This window comes from Papio anubis, chromosome 14 (assembly GCF_008728515.1).
Source record: "Papio anubis isolate 15944 chromosome 14, Panubis1.0, whole genome shotgun sequence".
NCBI lineage: Eukaryota > Metazoa > Chordata > Mammalia > Primates > Cercopithecidae > Papio > Papio anubis.
The window spans coordinates 26,779,366-26,797,946 of NC_044989.1; the positions used below are offsets into that span (position 1 = coordinate 26,779,366).

The window sequence follows — 18,581 nt, forward strand, 5'->3', positions numbered from 1 at the left end:
CTGGGAAGGCGGCATCCCTGTCCTTTTGGTGTCCCCAACCCCCGTTCCCCTAAGAGGGTCTGGGCAGGCTGGACGGGTAGAGAGGTGGCCCGGGGGGATGAATTCATTCAGTTCTTTATTGGCAATCTGCCCCTTAACTTAGGGTCTCCCTGAGTTGCACAGAAAGACCTGATACCTACTGGGACCAGACAGGGGGCACAGAGGTGGTCCTTGTCCCAGCATACATTCCCCTGCCCGCTTCAGGGCTTATGTTCTGAAACTGAGACATCGTGGGGTACCTGTATCTTCGAGATCTAGATCTCACCATTCTCCAGTTGAACAATGTGCACCTCAAACTCATTTGGGATGTTCTTAGACTCCAGTGTTTCCCCTGGAAGTTCCTTGGCCTCCTCTCCATTCTCCCTGGCCTCTGCCTGGCCCCCAGCTTCCCCTCCGGGCCCCGGAACATCTCTTTCAGCCTCTGCCTGGCCCCCAGGCTCTTGGACAGGATCCAAAGACTCCCTTCTGGCCTCTACCTGGCCCTTTGCTTCTTCTCTGGGCCCTGGGGCTTCCTGTGTTTCTTGTCTTAATGGGCTTTTAGCTAACAGGGACTGCCTCCCAACAGCTTGTGGCTCCTGAGGAGATGGAGCAAGGGGCTCTCCGGGCTCCACGTGACTGGGGGCCTCTCCCGGGAAGTTGATGAGCTCAGCAGGGGTCATGAGCCCATCCCCATTCAGGTCCTGGGTCTCGAGCACTTTGTCCACTATCAAGATCACCTGTGGAAGCAGAGTCACTGTGGGGTCTCCAGTGACAGGGATGTTCCCCAGGGGTCCTGACCCTCCCCAACCCACCCTTGCATCCCTGCCGTGTAAGCTCTGAGCCCTCCTTTTACAGAGGATTCACCAAAAGAGTTATGATGAGAAAGACCAAAACCCCAAAGCACTGGGTCTCCTTTATGGGGGATCTCCAACCAGCAGAGCTTACCGGGTTGGTGGTAGGAGAGTTGGCAGCTCCAGGGGCCAGAGCAGCTGTCAACATGGACAACAGCTCCAGGCCATCTAGCTGTCCACTCTGGTCATAGTCATGGAGGGCAAAGAGGTAGAGGAGAACTAGAGAAGAGAAGCTGGATTAGAAGAGGTGCCTGGGGAGGTGGAGAAGGCAGGAGTCAATGGGGCAGCCGAGGTCAGTCCCAGATCTGGCTGCCCAGAGCCTCCCGTCCCCGGCCCCATCAGCCCAGCCCCTCACCCTGCTCCCGGCTCAGATGCTCCGGCTGCACTTCTGTCCTTTCTAGTCCCTTTAGGTAGCTCTGCAGAAGTCTGTCAGAAAAGTGGAGAATCAGCCCGGGAGAGGTGAGTCTGCAGCCCCGGGCCTGGTCGTCTCCCTGAAAGCACCCCCAGCTCAGCCTACTCACCTGAGCTGCTCCCGGCCTGGCTGGAAGGGGTTGGGCAGGAGCTGATGCTGCATTTCAGAGTCTGGCCTGGAGGAGGAAGGGGAGGACCACCCTTGGAGAGAGCCTCCCTGAGGGCCCAGCCTGTCAACCTTCTGCCTTCCAATCTCCTGGCAGAGTTCTCTCCCCAGACCCAAAGGGAGTTGCCCCCAAAATTCCAAAAACCTTGTAGGGAGTAGGCTCTTCTGGTCTCCTTGGAACCAAATCCTTAACTCCCTCAGACTCTGTTTTTGCAGCTGGCTACCTTAGACTTTAAATGAAAACCCAAATAAAAACATCTGGTTAGGTAAAGGCAGATGAGGCCACACCTACTAGACACAAGTTAGAGATTCAAGAAAACAGCCCAGTGAGTGGCAGGACAACATGGGTCACGGCACCCCTCCCCTTCGATGCTGGGAGCCGAGGGGCAGGTCTCTAGTGGAGCCCGATGGCACTGCTCAGTTTTATATAGACCCAGTTTGCTCCATGACATAAAATTGACCTATACTTTTTCAAGGACAGGATATATCTGTTGGTTCTGCGGTTTTAAGCTGCTCAGGATCTCTTTGTCAGTCCTTCAAGCTCCAAATGTGCTCCTAATTCTGGACTGAGTTAACTGTTTGCCCAAGTCAATCCAGACCTGTGATGCCAGAGAGCTGGCAGGGGTTGCAGCGACTTTTGTCACGGCTACCAGCCCTTGTGGCTGTTCTGTGGCTGTTTCCCCTTCTACCCAGCATACCCATTGCACAGTATTTATAAATAAAACCTTCAGAAAGTATTCAGATAACATAGAAATGACATGCTAATGATCTCTACTTCTTTGGTGTTCCCACCATAAGGTCTTTTTTTGTTCTTTTTGAGATGGAGTCTCGCTCTGTCACCCCGGCTGAGTGCAGAGGCTTGATCTTGGCTCACTGCAACCTTCACCTCCCAGGTTCAAGCTATTCTCTTGCCTCAGCCTCCTCAGTAGCTGAGATTACAGACATGTACCACCATGCCCGGCTAATTTTTTTTTATTTCTGTAGAGATGGGGTTTCACCACGTTGGCCAGGCTGGTCTCAAACTCCTGACCTCAGGTGATCTGTCTGCCTTGGCCTCCCAAAGTGCTGGGATTACAGTTGTGAGCCACCACACCCGGCCCACCTTAAGGTCTTGATAACAAAACTGCAGGCCGGGCACGGTGGCTCATGCCTGTAATCCCAGCACTTTGGGAGGCCGAGGCAGGTGTATCACAAGGTCAGGAGTTCGAGATCAGCCTGGCCAATATAGTGAAACCCCGTCTCTACTAAAAATACAAAAATTAGCCCGGCATGGTGGTGGGCACCTGTAGTCCCAGCTACTTGGGAGGCTGAGGCAGAAGAATTGCTTGAACCCGGGAGGTGGAGGTCGTAGTGAGCTGAGATCATGCCACTGCACTCCAGCCTGGGCGACAGAGTGAGACTCAGTCTCAAAACAAAACAATAACAAACAAACAAACAACTGCAGCCCCCACTGCCCTGGTGCCATAGCTTCTTCCCTGTGCTGCATGACACACTGGAGCTGAGTTCCCTGATTCCAAATGGGTCCAGCAAGCATATACTGAATGCCCACTTTGTGGCACTCTGACAGGCACAAGACAGGAGGCTGGTGGTGGAGAGATACAGAGATCAGGGAACCTACACCCTAGTCTCCTGCCTCCCGGAGGGCCCACCACACCCTTGGATTCTCTAGAGACTCTCCCTCCTCCCAGCCCTGTTCTCATAACCCTGTTACCTTGTGACTCCATCCTTTGGGGCAGCCTGACCCGTGGGGAGCAGCAGCAGGATTACCACTCTCATCATCAAAGGTAACATCCTTCCTGGAACTGGAACAAGGAAGAGAATCAGGGGTTGGGGGAAAGGGGCATCTGCCACCGTGTCAGAGATGGGCTGAGTTAGACACAAGCGCCTTTTCTCCCTGCTTCCACCTGCGCCCCACAAGATAGGACTCCTGCTCAGGGAAAACTCACACACAGACAGCAGGGATCCCCCCATGGAACCGTGCTCAAAATAAATGTCACCCAGTTCTCATATATAAAGCACATAAAGGCAGGCCTGCTGTGGCGGAAGCAGAGCTGGGGGGCGCATCCCCACCCCACGGCCCATTCCCTTGCTCCCCACCAACTGCCGAGGTGCCCAGAAAAGTGCAGCGCAAGCATGTCTGAACTCCTTCAGCCCATTCATGTTACAGATGGAAAGGAGTGCAGAGAGTTTAAGAAAAAGGCCAGGTTAGAAATGCAGGGAGTCACAGAAAGACCAAGACTTAAACACAGGCAAAAAGATAAATGGACTGCTTGTGTTTATTAAAAACCCACTGAAGAACAAATCAAAAGAGGCACAGACTTCTTGAAATAGGTTGAAACTCAAGTACAAACTGAAAACACAATAAATCAGGGCCAGACCAATAGTGGCCCCAGGAACTGCTATTTGCTAAATGCAGTTAGGAAAATCAGACCCACTATAAAGGAAAAAACAAAAACTTCCCCTTAGACTGACATGGCTTAGGCCCATTGGCAAAATCAACCACTTGACTATATGAAAACAGTCAAGGATAGAATGGACCAATCAAACAGAGCCTAAAGCTTTCTGATGAATCCCAGGGTAGGTACAGGTAATGTGAGTTCCTGAGGAAGCAGAAGCCCACCAAAGCCAAGGCCCCAGACCCCAAGCCCATCTCTAGAAAGAAAAATTGTCAGACGCCTGACGGTCTAGCAACGGATCAGGAACATCCCCATCTGGCTGGCACTGGGTTTTCCTAGAGGACGGTTCATAGCTTTGGGCAGATTCTACAAGCATCCGATGACCCTAATAAGGTTCAGAACCACTGCCAGAGTGGACTTCCATTTCCTAAGACATGAGGGGTAGAGCAGGTGAGCACCTGGCTAATGGGAAGATAAACAAAAATTCTGCCTTTTTAAGCTAATTTAAGGGAAAACCAGTTAAACATGGAAGTCCACAAGAAGATGAAGCTACCTAGAGTCACAGAACCTGTCTTCCTTTTTCTTTTTCTTTCTTTCTTTCTTTTTTTTTTTGAGAAGGAGTCCTGCTCTGTCACCCAGGTTGGAGTGCAGTGGCGTGATCTTAGCTCACTGCAACCTCTGCCTCCCAGGTTCAAGAGATTCTCCTGCCTCAGCCTCCCGAGTAGCTGGGATTACAGGCACGTGCCACCACACCTGGCTAATGTTTGTATTTTTAGTAGAGATAGGGTTTCACCATGTTGGTCAGGCTGGTCCTGAACACCTGTCCTCAGGTGATCTGCCTGCCTGGGCTTCCCAAAGTGCTGGGATTACAGGTGTGAGGCACCGCACCTGGCCTGTCTTCATTTTTCTATGCATACAACTGGTCCCAACGGATAAAGTGAATATACATAATTTGTTGGGGTCTATACGCCCCAGTGACCAAAAAAAGATGCTGAAGCCACCGCTGCCCTAAAGGTGTTCACCAACATCAGCTGGCAACATAAATCCTAGGGTTTTAGTCGTTGTGCCTGGAAGAGAAAACAAGGTCCTGGGCCCGTTGAAGGTAGGCTATTGGAACTGAGATCTCTATAGCAACATGAAACCCTTAAAGGGACACAGCCCAGAAAAAGGACGGACTAGAAAACATTCAGACCTCCACTTCTGGCAGTGTGACAGTAAACATCCCAATGAAAGTAACCACTGAGCTGGATAAAAATAGAAAGTATCTTTTCAAAAGCACTGGGTTGGCAAGAAATCCTCAACAGTACAAATGTGCAGTGAAAACAGTAATCTAGGGGGAAAGTGAGCTTGACATCAGCTTTTGCCTTAGGAGTATCTGCCAAACCCGACCCAGGTGAACTTGAGCTGCCTGTCAGAGCACTTGTGCTGGAAAGGAGACCAGAGGTGAAGCCTGGGCCCACCTGATATGCAGAGACTAACAGGAGATTCCCTATGTAAAGCTGGGATTCCAAACAGCTATACTCTGAACATGAACAAAAAATAAATTTGTCATGAAGAAAGGCAGCAAAGAATTTTGCCTTTCTTGGTTTTGGTGCTGGGTGGAAGGGAGAAAAAAAAAAAAAACTCTCCCTGACAATCTATAACAAGCCTGATCTAATGTGGGTTTTTTGTTTTTGTTTTTTTGAGACGGAGTCTCACTCACTCTGTCTCCCAGGCTGGAGTGCTGTGGTGTGGTATCAGCTCACTGCAACCTCCACCTCCCGGGCTTAAGCGATTTTCCTGCCTCAGCCTCCTGAGTATCTGGGACTAAAGGCACCTGCCACCATGCCTGGCTAATTTTTTTGTATTTTTACTAGAGATGGGATTTCGCCATGTTGGGCAGGCTGGTCTCGAACTCCTGATCTCAGGTGATCCTCCCGCCTCAGTCTCCCAAAGTGCTGGGATTACAGGCATGAACCACTATGCCTGCCCTCTAATGTGGGTTTGAAGCCAGAATTATTAATGCTACCTGTATGGTTCAGAATATCTAAAGTAGGTAACGTATTTTGAAGTGCAACCTGGTTGATGGCACCCCCAGATGACTGAGAGAGGAAAACATCCATCTCTGGAGGAACTCAACTCTAATCCAGGCCTCAAAGAATTTCCATGGGTAAAGTTTCCAGGAATATGAACTCACAGCCAAAACGTTATAAACATACAAGGAAATAAGACACTGTGAGTAAGAGCCAGCAAAACAATAGCAGGGAAAAGTAGACTTGGAAAAACTGTGTTGGAATTGTTATTCACAGAATATACAGCAGATATAGTTCACACGTTTTTAGAAATTAAAGGGAAGCTTGAAACTATGAGGAAGAAATAAGAGAGTTTTCCAGCCAGCAACAGTGTGTTTAAAAAAAGAAAAGAGGCTGGGCGTGGTGGCTTACGCCTGTAATCCCCACACTTTAGGAGGCCAAGGCGGGTGGATCACGAGGTCAGGAGATCAAGACCATCCTGGCCAACACGGTGAAACCCCGTCTCTACTAAAAATACAAAAAATTGCCAGGCGTGGTGGTGGGCACCAGTTATCCCAGCTACTTGGGAGGCTGAGGCAGAAGAATCACTTGAACCTGGGAGGTAGAGGTTGCAGTGAGCCGAGATCACACCACTGCAATCCAGCCTGGGCCACAGAGCAAGACTCCATCTCAAAAAAAAAAAAAAAAAAAAAAGAGGCCAGGCGCGGTGGCTCAAGCCTATAATCCCAGCACTTTGGGAGGCCGAGACGGGCAGATCACAAGGTCAGGAGATCATGACCATCCTGGCTAACACGGTGAAACCCTGTCTCTACTAAAAAATACAAAAAACCTAGCCAGGCGAGGTGGCGGGAGCCTGTAGTCCCAGCTACTCGGGAGGCTGAGGCAGGAGAATGGTGTAAACCCAGGAAGCGGAGCTTGCAGTGAGCTGAGATCCGGCCACTGCACTCCAGCCTGGGCGACAGAGCGAGACTCCGTCTCAAAGAAAAAAAGAAAGAAAGAAGAGAGCATAAAAATGACCAAGTAGATTTGAAGAGGAAACAAATATAACTTTTAGAAATAAAAGATTGATTTTAAAAATGCAATGGGTGACCAGCCTGGCCAACATGGTGAAACCCTGTCTCTACTAAAAATACACAAGTTAGCTGGGCTTGGTGGCACGAGCCTGTAATCCCAGCTACTCAGGAGGCTGAGGCAGGAGAATCGCTTGAACCCAGGAGGCGGACGTTGCAGTGAGCCAAGATCGCCCCACTGTGCTCCAGCCTGAGTGACAGAGTCAGACTCTGTCTTAAAAAAATAAAATAAAATAAAAAATAAATAAAAATAAAAATGCAATGGGTGAGTTAAATTGATTAGACACAACTGATATGAGAGTTAATGAACTGGAAAATAGATCTGAATAAATTATCCAGAGTGCAGTTCATTGAGTCAAAGACATAGAAAATGTAAAACAGAGGTTAAGTGGCATGGAGGATGGAGGAGATAAGAGATACAACTGGAAAGAAGCAGTATTTGAAGAAACAATAGCTGACATTTTTCCAGTAGGTTGCAAAACACTGGACTATGCCAATCCAGGAAGCCCAACAATTTAATGCAGATTAAATAAACAGAAATTCTCACCTAGACCTATTGTTCAAAAACAGAACACTCAAGAAAAAACAAATTGTAAAAGCAGTCAGAAAGAAAAGACAAGTCATCTCATAGGAAAAGTAATTAGACTAATAGCTGATTTCTTGACATCAACAACGATGCCCAAATACAGTAATATAGTATTTTAATGTGTTCAGAGAGGGGAGAAAATTTATATTCTAGAATTCTATTCTCAGCAAAATTATCTTGCAGAATGAAGTGAAGCAAAATTATTTATTTATTTATTTAGAGACAGGGTCTCACTCTGTTGCCCAGGCTGGAACTCGTGGCAGGATCATAGCAATTCTCCCACCCCTGCCTCACAAGTAGCTGGGACGACATGAATGTGCCACCATGCTCAGCCTTTTTTTTTTCTTTTTGGTAGGACAGGGTCTCACTTTCTTGCCCAGGCTGGTCTTAGGTGTAAGCAATCCTCCTACCTTGTAAAAACAATTTTAGACAAATAACTTAGAGAATTTGCCACCAACATTCCTTCATTAAAGGAAATTCGGCTGGATATGGGTTCACACCTGTAATCCTAGCACTTTGGGAGGCTGAGATGGGAGGATCTCCTGAGTCCAGGAGTTCAAAACCAGCCTGGGCAATATAGTGAGACTCCATTTCTACAAAAAATAGGAAAAAATTAGCCAGGCATGGTGGCGTGTGCCTGTAGTCCCAGCTACTCAGGAAGCTGAGGTGGGAGGATTGCTTGAGCCCAGGAGATGAAGGCTGCAGTGAGCTGTGATCACACCACTGTCATCTAGCCTAGGCAACAGAGCAAGACCCTGTCTTAAAAAAAAAAAAAAAAAAAAGGTTTGAAATGCAAGAAAACACGTGGAGCAAAGAAATCAGAAAGTATGTGGCTAAATCTAAATAAACATAGACTGTTAAACAATGATAATTATGTTAATATACGAGGTAAAAAAGCTGGTCTGAACTACAATATTGGACAATGTCATGTAAAGCAAAGATGGTTGTTTGGGAAGAGAGTAGACATATTGATGAACTTTGTTAAATATGCATGTTAAGGCTGGGCACAGTGATTCACGCCTATAATTCCAGCACTCTGGGAGGCCGAGGTGGGTGGATCACCTGAAGCTGGGGGTTCAAGACCAGCCTGACCAACATGGAGAAACCCCGTCTCTACTAAAAATACAAAATTAGCCGGGCAAGGTGGTGCATGCCTGTAATCCCAGCTACTCGGGTGGCTGAGGCAGGATAATCGCCTGAACCCAGGAAGCAGAGGTTGCGGTGAGCCAAGATCGCACCATTGCACTCCAGCCTGGGCAACAGAACAAGACCCCGTCTCAAAAAAGAAAAGAAAAAAATTATGCATGTTAAAAGTTTAAGGATAACCACTAAAAAATCAGAACTGGAATGTATAGCCTCAAACCAGTAGAAAAAAAAGAATGGAATTTTAAAAAATGAAATCAAAGAAAGGCAGGAAAAGAGGAAAAAGAAGAAATAAAAGCAGGAAAAGAGGAAAAAGAAGAAATAAAAGCAGGAAAAGAGGAAAAGGAAGAAATAAAAAGTAAAGGCTGGGTGCATGGCTAATGTCTGTAATTGCAGCACTTTGGGAGGCCGAGGTGGGAGGATCACTTGGGTCCCAGGAGTTTGAGACCAGCCTGGGCAAATCAGTGACACCCTGAGTCTACAGAAAATAATTAAAAAAAAAAAAAATTAGCTGGGTGTGGTGGCATACATCTGTAGTCCCAGCTACTGGGGAGGCTGAGGTGGGAGGAACATTTGAACCCGGGAGATTGAGGCAGTAGTAAGCTGCGATTGTACCACTACACTCTGGCCTCGGTGACAGAGCCAGACTCTATCTCTAAAAAAATACACACACACACACACACACACGCACACAAAACCCAAAAACAAAAAAACCACTAGTAAGTAAGACTACACTTAAAGAAATTAAAATAAATGAAATAATAGCAGAAATTAAAAACAGAATAAAGAGGAGCACCAGAGTCAAACAAGGTTGTTTCTTTAAAAAGACTACTACAATAAAATACACATACACAAAGAAACAAATGAAAAGCCTAGTAAAATAGACAAGCCTTTGGCAATTTCAATTAGGAACAAAGACAGCCAGGTGTTGTGGTTCACACCTGTAATCCTAGCACTTCAGGAGGCTGAGGCAGAAGGATTGCTTGAGTCGAGAAGTTGGAGACCAGCTTGGGCAACATAGTGAGACCCCCATCTCTACAAAAAATTAATTTAAAAAAAGTAGCTGGGCTTGGTGGTGCATGCCTGTAGTCCTAGCTACTTGGGAAGCTGAGGTGAAGGATGACTTGAGCCAGGAGGTTGAGACTGCAGTGAGCTGTGATTGTGCTGCTGTACTCCAGCCTGGGTGACAGAGTGAGACCCCACTTCAGAAAAAAGTAAAAACAAACCAAAGACTAAAAAAAAAAAAAAATGAAAAAGCACAAACAATATCAAGAATGAAAATAGGGACATAAGAAACAGCAGAGATTTGAAAACTTAGAGGATATGGCCAATTTCCTAGAAAAACTTAATAGCAAAACTGATGCAAAAAGAAATAACAAGCTTTGATAGTGTTACAATCACTAAGGTAACTGAATCAGTGAGTATGAACCTTTACTGCTTCTGGAACTATAAACCTGAAATGTTTTTAGAGGGCAGTCTGGAAATGTGTATTAATTTCCTAAAACTCTGACCCAACAATATCGTCTTGGGGATTCCTGTAAGAATATAAATGGAAAAGAAATTACAAAGATATGTATAGCTGTGCTATTAATTTAGTGAAACAAATGTAAGCAACCTGAATGTCTAACATTTAGGCAATGGCTAAACAAACCATATTATGCTATAGAACCATTAAATATAATAAATCAACTCAGAAAGTTTAAAAGGAAAAAATGAGCAGATTTGAGTATATCAAAAGTTTAAACTTCTGTGTCATGAAAGATACCATAAATCAAGTTCGAGGAGACAAGTGACAGAGAACTGAAGGAATTGCAGCTAGTGTGTGGAGGCTTCCCAGGTCCCCAGAAGGGTGAGGTTCCACCACCTGGGCCTCAGCAGGGAGTAGAAGACAGAAATCTCCCTAGAAACCCCATGGGTACTGAATGGAGGTCTAGGAGCTGCAGAGATGAGCGCCTTGTTTCCAGGAAGGTTAGAGAGAAGGCCCTGCCTACAGGGTGCCTGAGAGGTGAGGAAGCAGCAGCTGAAGGGGGGTCTGGGTGAATGGGCAGAGAGCGGGCTGCCTCTCCTAGTTCTTTGTATCTAGAGTGCTGCTGGTTTGAAGAAGGGGGCTGAGGTCAGCTGAGGGTTCCAGTCTCTAAGGTGGAAGGAGGGGTGCCTAATGGCTGAGAGAGCCAGTTGGCCAGGAGAATGCCAGAAGGTCTGGCCCCCTGGCCTGGGTGCCACAGAGAATACCACAGAAGGCACTAGCAGCTGCCACATGACAAAGACCAGAGGGCAAGCATCCACAGGGAAGGCAAGTTAGATATAAGTTTATAGAATAAGGATAAATATTCGTTTCTTTAATATTTATTGAACACCTGCCATATGTGGGGCACTCTCTTATCACTAAGCTAATCGCTTAAGGTCGAATTACTTTTTCTTTTTCCCCCTAAAGCTTGCAAATATGTAAGTCAGAAAAGATACAAATGTTAAAACAAGCGAAACACAGAATTGGTGTGGAATAGGTGGTACGGCCCAAAGTTGGGGGGCATGGGCCCTGACCTCAGGCTGCCTGTGTTCAAATCAGGGCTCCACAGCCTACTAGCTGTGCGGCTTTTCTGTGCTTCAGGTTCTCCATCTGTAATGCGGGCTGAGGACAGCACCTCCGGCAGGGCTGCGGTGAGGGTTTAATGAATGAGACACTATGTGTAAAGTGCGGTGCCTGATCTACAATGAGGCCTTTTTCCTTCCAAGAGTTCATCTGCACGGCCCCAGTGGCTTCACACACCCCCTTCCCACCTGGCTCCTCTCAAATTGCTTTCTCCACCCCTTTTGCTTACTTCTAGGACCCATGCCAACAGGAGGCACTGGAGTAATTTAAACCCCTCAGAGCTGTCAAAACTCATCATCCAGGCTTCACATGATCTTACGCACTAGCAGGTGCCTTTTTTTTTTTTTGACGGAGTCTCGCTCCGTCACCAGGCTGGAGTGCAGTGGCATAATATCGGCTCACTGCAACCTCCGTCTCCCAGGTTCAACCAATTCTCCTGTCTCAGCCTCCCAAGTAGCTGGGACTACAGGTATATGCCACCACACCCAGCTAATTTTTGTATTTTTAGTAGGGACGGGGTTTCATCATGTTGGCCAGGATGGTTTCGATCTCCTGACCTCGTGATCCGCCTTCCTCGGCCTCCCAAAGTGCTGGGATTATTGGCATAAGCCACCACACCCGGCCGTCAGGTGCCTTTTAAAGGAGGATGTCTGTGAACTCCAAAGGATGACTCTGTGGGGAGCTGCCCAGGCCTCAAGGGGAAGCACCCCTCAGATCCACTCATCCTGTCACTCGCTACGCCACTTTAAAAATCTGTCTACACGGCCGGGCGCGCTGGCTCAAGCCTGTAATCCCAGCACTTTGGGAGGCCGAGACGGGCGGATCACGAGGTCAGGAGATCGAGACCATCTTGGCTAACACGGTGAAACCCCATCTCTACTAAAAAATACAAAAAAAACTAGCCGGGCGAGGTGGCGGGTGCCTGTAGTCCCAGCTACTCGGGAGGCTGAGGCAGGAGAATGGCATGAACCCGGGAGGCGGAGCTTGCAGTGAGCTGAGATCCGGCCACTGCACTCCAGCCTGGGTGACAGAGCAAGACTCCGTCTCAAAAAAAAAAAAAAAAAAAAAATCTGTCTACACATTCTTTGACATTCCTTTCCACAAAACTTGGAGTTTAACTCGCCTCCCCTTGTATATGATCTGGTCTTAGTGACTGGCTTCTAATGAGTTGCTGAAATGATGCTTACATGACTTCCAAGTCCGGGTAATAAGTGACCTAGCTTATGCCTGGTTGTGGTTCTCCCCCTCACTTGACACACAGACATGCACCTCTGGAACCTTGAGCCATCATGGAAGGAACCTGGCATCCCTGAAGCCACCCGACGGAAGAGACAGTGTGGAGAACCCACCTAGAAACGGAGATACCTGAGAAGCCTCCAGCTCAAATCTTCCCAGCCCAATAAGCAGACAGGGGAGAGAGCTAAGCTCCAGATTCTAACCCCAGCCTCTGAGCTGCCCCCGCCAACACTGAATGCAGTAGAAATGTGCTTGTCTCCACAGCCTGCACTCACGTGCAAAGTCCATGTCAACGTTATCTTTTTTTTTTTTTTGACAGGGTTTCACGATGTTGCCCAGGCTGATCGGAAACCCCCTGGCTCAAGCAATCCTCCTGCCTCAGCCTTCCAAAGTGCTGGGATTATATGCATGAGCTACCAGGCCAGGCCCATTATCCTTTTAAGCCACTACATTTTGAGGTGGTTTGTCAAACTGCCATAGTAATTGGAAGACCAACCATGTAAGGGCTGGCTTCATGGGTGTGCGTCCTGTGCAGTCACAAGGTCCCTGCTCTCAGAGGGGCCTTGTGCTTAGGCTAATGCTCTGTTGTCACTATCTTGAAACTCTCAATCATTTTTGCACCGAGCCCTGCAAATTATGCACCTGGTCCTGAGTCTTACCCCGTGAATGACTAGCACTCTCCTCTTCCTGGTCCTATGTACCCCTCATATATTTAACTCTTCAGTATTGTTTAATGGACAGAAAACAGAGCTTTGGAACCAGCCAGATCTACTTTTAAACCATGCTCCACCACTGACTGTCCTGTGACCTTGGGTAAATTAATTATTCTCACTAAACTTCGGTTACCTTATCTGCATATTGGAGATAATATTTACCTCACAGGGTTACAGTGAACATTAAATGGATAATGAATTACTTCTTGCACAAACTAATATAGAAGCCTTTTAATGTTATCCCTGTCTCTGGTATTTTCTCCACTTAAAGAACCCTCCATACCCACATCAGATAAATCTTCCTTTGCTAGAATTCCACTGCTCTAGAACCTTCAATGGCTCCCTATTTCTACTACAGTCCAGAATCTTCACCTGGGCATTCAAGGCCTTCTACAATCAGATATCAAGTTACTGTTGACTCATCTTCCAGTGCTGCATTAGGATAGCACTCTGCTTCAAACAAAGGAGTTATTGGAGTCTCCTAAAATACTTTCCACTTTCACTTTTTTCAGTGCTTTTGCCCAACCTGTTCCATCCTCAATCTGGAATGTTCTGGGCCCTCCTGACAACCTTAGCATTCGGCTGTAATCCACCTCAAAAATACAAGTGACTGGGCTGAGTACAGTGGCTCACGCCTGTAATCCCAGTATTTTGCAGGCCAAGGCAAAAGGATTGCTTGAAGCCAGGAGTTTGAGACCAGCCTGAGCAGCAAAATGAGACTCCATCTCTACAAAAAAAGAAAAAAATTGTTTTTTAATTATACAGCATGGTGGCTCATATCTATGGTCCCAGCTACTTGGGAGGCTGATGCAGGAGGATCACTTGAGCCCAGGAGTTCAAGGCTGCAGTGAGCTATAATTACGCCACTGCACTCCAGCCTGGATGACAGCAAGATGTCATTAAATAAAAAAAAAAAAGGCCGGGCGTGGTGGTTCACACCTGTAATCCCAGCACTTTAGGAGGCCAAGGTGAAAGGATTACCTGAAGTCAGGAGTTTGAGACCAGTCTGGCCAACGTGGTGAAACCCCATCTCTATTAAAAATACAAAAATTAGGCCAGGCGCGGTGGCTCAAGCCTGTAATCCCAGCACTTTGGGAGGCCGAGATGGGCGGATCACGAGGTCAGGAGATCGAGACCACCCTGGCTAACACGGTGAAACCCTGTCTCTACTAAAAAATACAAAAAACGGCCGGGCACGGTGGCTCAAGCCTGTAATCCCAGCACTTTGGGCGAGGCGGATGGATCGAGGTCAGGAGGTCGAGACCATCCCTGGCTATGCAATTGAAACCCGTCTCTACTAAAAAATACAAAAAACTAGCTGGGCGGGTGGCGGCGCCTGTAGTCCCAGCTACTCGGGAGGCTTCAGGCAGGAGAATGCGTAAACCAGGCCGGAGCTTGCAGTGAGCTGAGGGGTCGGTCCACTGCACTCCAGCCTAGGCGTGAGAGCCGAACTCCGTCTCAAAAAAAAAAAAAAAAAGAAATACAAAAGTAGCCAGGTACAGTGGCACGTGCCTGTAATCCCAACTACTTGGGAGGCTAGGAACACAGAAATTGCTTTGAACTCAGGAGGCAGAGGGTTGCAATGAGCCAAGATTTTTTTTTTTTGAAGGCAGTCTGCTCTGTGCCAAGGCACAGGTGCGACCAGCAGAATCTCAACTCGCTATAAACTCCAATCAACTGAACTTCAAAACTCTCGCCGACTAATTTTGTATTTTAGTAGAGTTTCTTTCACTAATGATATGGATGATCTCATCTGTTCCTCCCAAGCTCACTGGGAATTCTGAAACTTAATTGCCCAGGCTGGAGTGCAATGGCACGATCGGCTCATCTGGCCTCCACCTCCCCTGGGTTCCTTGGGAATTCTCTGCACTCCAGCCTCCTAGTGGCTGGTTACAGGCATGTACCACCACGCCCAGCTAATTTTTGTATTTTTAGTAGAGATGGGGTTTTGCCATGTTGGCCAGGCTGGTCTAGAACTCCTGACCTCAGGTGATCCACCCACCTCGGCCTCCCAAAGTGTTGGGATTACAGGCATGAGCCACCACGCCAGGCCTATTCTCTCTTTTTCTTTTTGAAATGGAGTCTCACGCTGTCACCCAGGCTGGAGTGCAATGGTGCAAAATCAACTCACTATAGTCTCCACTTCCCAGGCTCAAGCGATTCTCCTGCCTCAGCCTCCTAAGTAGCTGGGATTACAGGTGTGCACCACTACACCTGGCTAATTTTTGTATTTTTTAGTAGAGACAGGGTTTCACCACGTTGGTCAGGCTGTTCTCGAACCCCTGAGCTCAAGTGATCTACTCACCGTGGCCTCCCAAAATGCTGGGATTACAGGCATGAGCCACTGCACCTGGCCAGTGTTCTCTTAAGTAATGCTTCCAACTGTGACATTTTAGTACAAGTAACCCACCTCAATTGTTTAAGGAAAGGCTAAGGCACCTCATGTAATGTGTAATGAGGTTAGTGTGATGTGTTCACACTTAGACATTTCTAAACATTAATAAAAGCTTTTGTAAGTGAGAGAAATAAAAGTTATTGAACCACTGCCTGTCCAATAAAAATATCCCTAACCATTTTCTATAATGTGCATGAACATAATTACCCTAATAAACACATGAAAGCCACCATAACTGTTAACAGTTGCCATGTAATTTAATAAAGCTATGTCACACATGCGCATTCACACATTCACAATGACCCTCCGGGCCCAGAGTTCTTCAAGCCTTTGCACCAGTGCATGGGAGGAGAGCACGCCCTACAGGTTAGACCTCTGATCAAATCCTGCCTCTGATACTGCTCACTGTGGGACCTAAGCAGGTGTCTTAACCTCTCTGAGCCCTGGGATCTGCATATTAAAAATGACGATAACAGTATCTGTCTCCTAATGGTTTGAGGAGGCTGTAATGAGAAAACAGGGTAAGTGCCTGGCACCAAGCAGGTGCTGCTGGCGTATTTCAGAGCCTCTGGGCCATGGCAGGAGCCCTGCAGGGTTATCCTGGGTAACTTCCCATCCAGTGCAAAAATTTCTTCCACAGCAACCCTGTCAAATGGCCTCTGCTTGAATCATTCCAGGACAGGAACCTAGCACCTCACAGGCCGGCAGTTCCATCTCCTGTAGAGTCGAACTGTTGAGAAACTAAAATTTTGAGTGGAATCCTCTCCCTTAATTCTTAATTTATCCCTGTGGCGCCGTTGTGCCTCCCAGCACCCATCCCCCAAGAAAGGAGACAGCGACTACAGGACTAGGGGAGCCCACACCCGGGAGCTGGTTCCCTCGGCCACTTCCAAGGGGACGACAGCCTCGGGCCCTCCCTAGCGCTCCATTTCTTCCCCGCCGAAAGAGGGGGAAAGCTCCCGCCAGCTGCCCCTCCCCAGGACTGCTGGAACACGGAATGCGGGGCTGGGGGAAGCGCCTGGGGAACTGCGAAGCCCCAACATCACACCAAGGAGTCTCAGGTTCGCTCTCCAGTCCCTTCCTCCACCTGCCCTCAGGGGACACAGGGGCAAGGGCCACTGCTTCCTGCCGCGTCTCAGCCGCAGGGGATGCAGAGGGACTGCGCTCTCGGAATCTGGACCAGAGGCTGGAGGCCACCTCCCCCGCGCGGCCCTCGGTGGCTGGCGGTGATGGGCTCGGGTCTCCGGCGGCCGGGGCGGGGTCTCACCCACCTGCTGTGGCGCCGCGCCGCGCTGGGAGTCCAGCTCCGTGGGCGCTCCCGGCTGCTGCGCCGCCCGCGCCTCGCCTGCAGCCGCCAGCCTCCCCCGGGCCGCTCCACGTGGCCGCTCCACGTCGCCCTCCCGGCTGGAGCCGCCGCCCTGGCCGGGCAGAGTCCGGAGCCAGTGCCAGCCGCCGCCCCGCTCGCCGGACCCGGCCCTTCGCAGCTCCTCCAGCGCCCTCGCTGCGCTCGCGGCGGGAGGGGCTGCGCGCGCGCGTGTGCGTGTGAGTGCGCATGTGCGCGTGTGCGGTCCGCGTGTGCTCGTGAGTGTGCTCGTGTGCGTGTGCGCACACGCGTGTGACATTGTGAGCGTGCGTGTGTGCGCGTGTGAGCGTGTGTAAGGATGCACGTGTGTGAGCGTGTATGTGTGCGCGGATGTGTGCGTATGCCTGTGTGCACACATATGAGTACAGAGAGACCAAGAGACAGTGAGGCCAGTGTGCATCAGAAGTATGTTTAACTGTAGTCATGCTTTGGTTGCCACTTTCTCTGCCTGAGGGACCCAGACCTATGTGACAAAATGGAACCTAACACTATTAGCATGTGCAGTTGTGGCTGGCATGTGTGGCTCTGTGTATGAGGAATGTGTGACATGGTAGGGAGTATTTTGTGTGACTGTGCATCCGTGTGATAGTGTGGGCTTCAGGGGCCAAGCACGGTGGCTCACGCCTGTAATCCCAGAACTTTGGGAGGCCGAAGTGGCAGGATCAGGAGGTCAGGAAATCGAGACCATCCTGGTAAACACAGTGAAACCCCATCTCTACTAAAAACAAAAATTAGCTGGGTGTGGTGGCAGGCGCCTGTAGTCCCCGCTGCTCGGAAGGCTGAGGCAGGAGAACGGTGTGAACCCGGGAGGTGGAGCTTGCAGTGAGCCGAGATTGCGCCACTGCACTCCAGCCTGGGTGACAAAGACATAAATTTATTTATGTCTCAAAACATAAATAAATAAATAAAAAATAAATGATAGTGTGCGCTTCAGGGTATGGCCAACGTGTGACTGACTGCCCAGGGGTCTGGCAGTGCAGAGTGTTAGAGGCATATGTATTGGGGTGTCAGGGTGAACTCTTCCTGAGTTGTTTGTGACACTCTGTCACAGCGACACTGTCGTCACAGCGACACTGTCATCACAGCGACAAGCCCACTCTCATCCTGTCCTCCCAGTGATAAATACTGCTAGTCACTGCCTCTTTAGATCACGGATTCCGCTGATTTCAGCAACACCTCTCCTACCTCTGGTCATTTCAAAAAGGTCTCCATTTTCTTTAGCATCAGAGCTCCTCTGGGCCGTCTCCTCACTCTCCATCTGCTCATGTGCTCATTTGCTCACCTAGCTCCCATCACTGTTATGCATTGACTCGTGTCCTTCACAAAGTTATATGTTGAAGTCCTGACTTCCAATACCTCAGACTGTGATCTTATTTGGAAATAATGATGTAATTAATTAAGATGAGTTCATACTGGAGTAGGGTGGGCCCTTAATCAATATGACTGGTGTTCATATCAAAAGAGGAAATGTGGACACAGACACACATATAGGAAGAACATTGCTATGGCCTGAATATCCCCCCAAATTCATGTGCTGAAACTTAGTCATCATTGTGGTGATATTAAGAGGAGGAAGCTGGGCACAGTGGCTCGCACCTGTAATCCCAGTACTTTGGGAGGCTGAAGTGGGA

General features: G+C 48.5%; 1 protein-coding gene across 2 annotated transcripts; it reads right to left on the reverse strand.

The window, feature by feature from the left end:
- Nucleotides 1-98: 98 nt before the first annotated feature.
- On the reverse strand, nt 99-17,139 carry CGREF1 (cell growth regulator with EF-hand domain 1). Of its 2 annotated transcripts, none has more exons than XM_003908395.5 (6): nt 16,859-17,139; nt 3,158-3,248; nt 1,391-1,456; nt 1,225-1,295; nt 964-1,088; nt 99-755 (listed from the first exon to the last, which is right to left on the reverse strand). In XM_003908395.5, the coding sequence occupies exons 2-6, from the start codon at nt 3,235-3,237 to the stop codon at nt 294-296; spliced, it is 804 nt and encodes a 267-aa protein (XP_003908444.1). In that variant the 5' UTR covers nt 3,238-3,248; nt 16,859-17,139; the 3' UTR covers nt 99-293. The 2 variants fall into 2 exon arrangements, with proteins under 2 accessions (XP_003908444.1, XP_009182109.1); XM_009183845.4 differs by lacking the exon at nt 16,859-17,139 and adding an exon at nt 4,731-5,527 and having other exon boundaries at nt 294-755.
- Between the last annotated feature and the right edge of the window lie 1,442 nt (nt 17,140-18,581).

Coding starts and splice junctions, on each gene's coding strand:
- CGREF1 (XM_003908395.5), bottom strand. CDS start 3,237: ATGTTACCTTTGATGATGAGAGTGGTAATCCTGCTGCTGCTCCCCACG. Junction 1,296..1,390: donor CCAGGCCGGGAGCAGCTCAG/GTGAGTAGGCTG, acceptor CTTTTCTGACAG/ACTTCTGCAGAGCTACCTAA. Junction 1,089..1,224: donor GCATCTGAGCCGGGAGCAGG/GTGAGGGGCTGG, acceptor TCTCTTCTCTAG/TTCTCCTCTACCTCTTTGCC.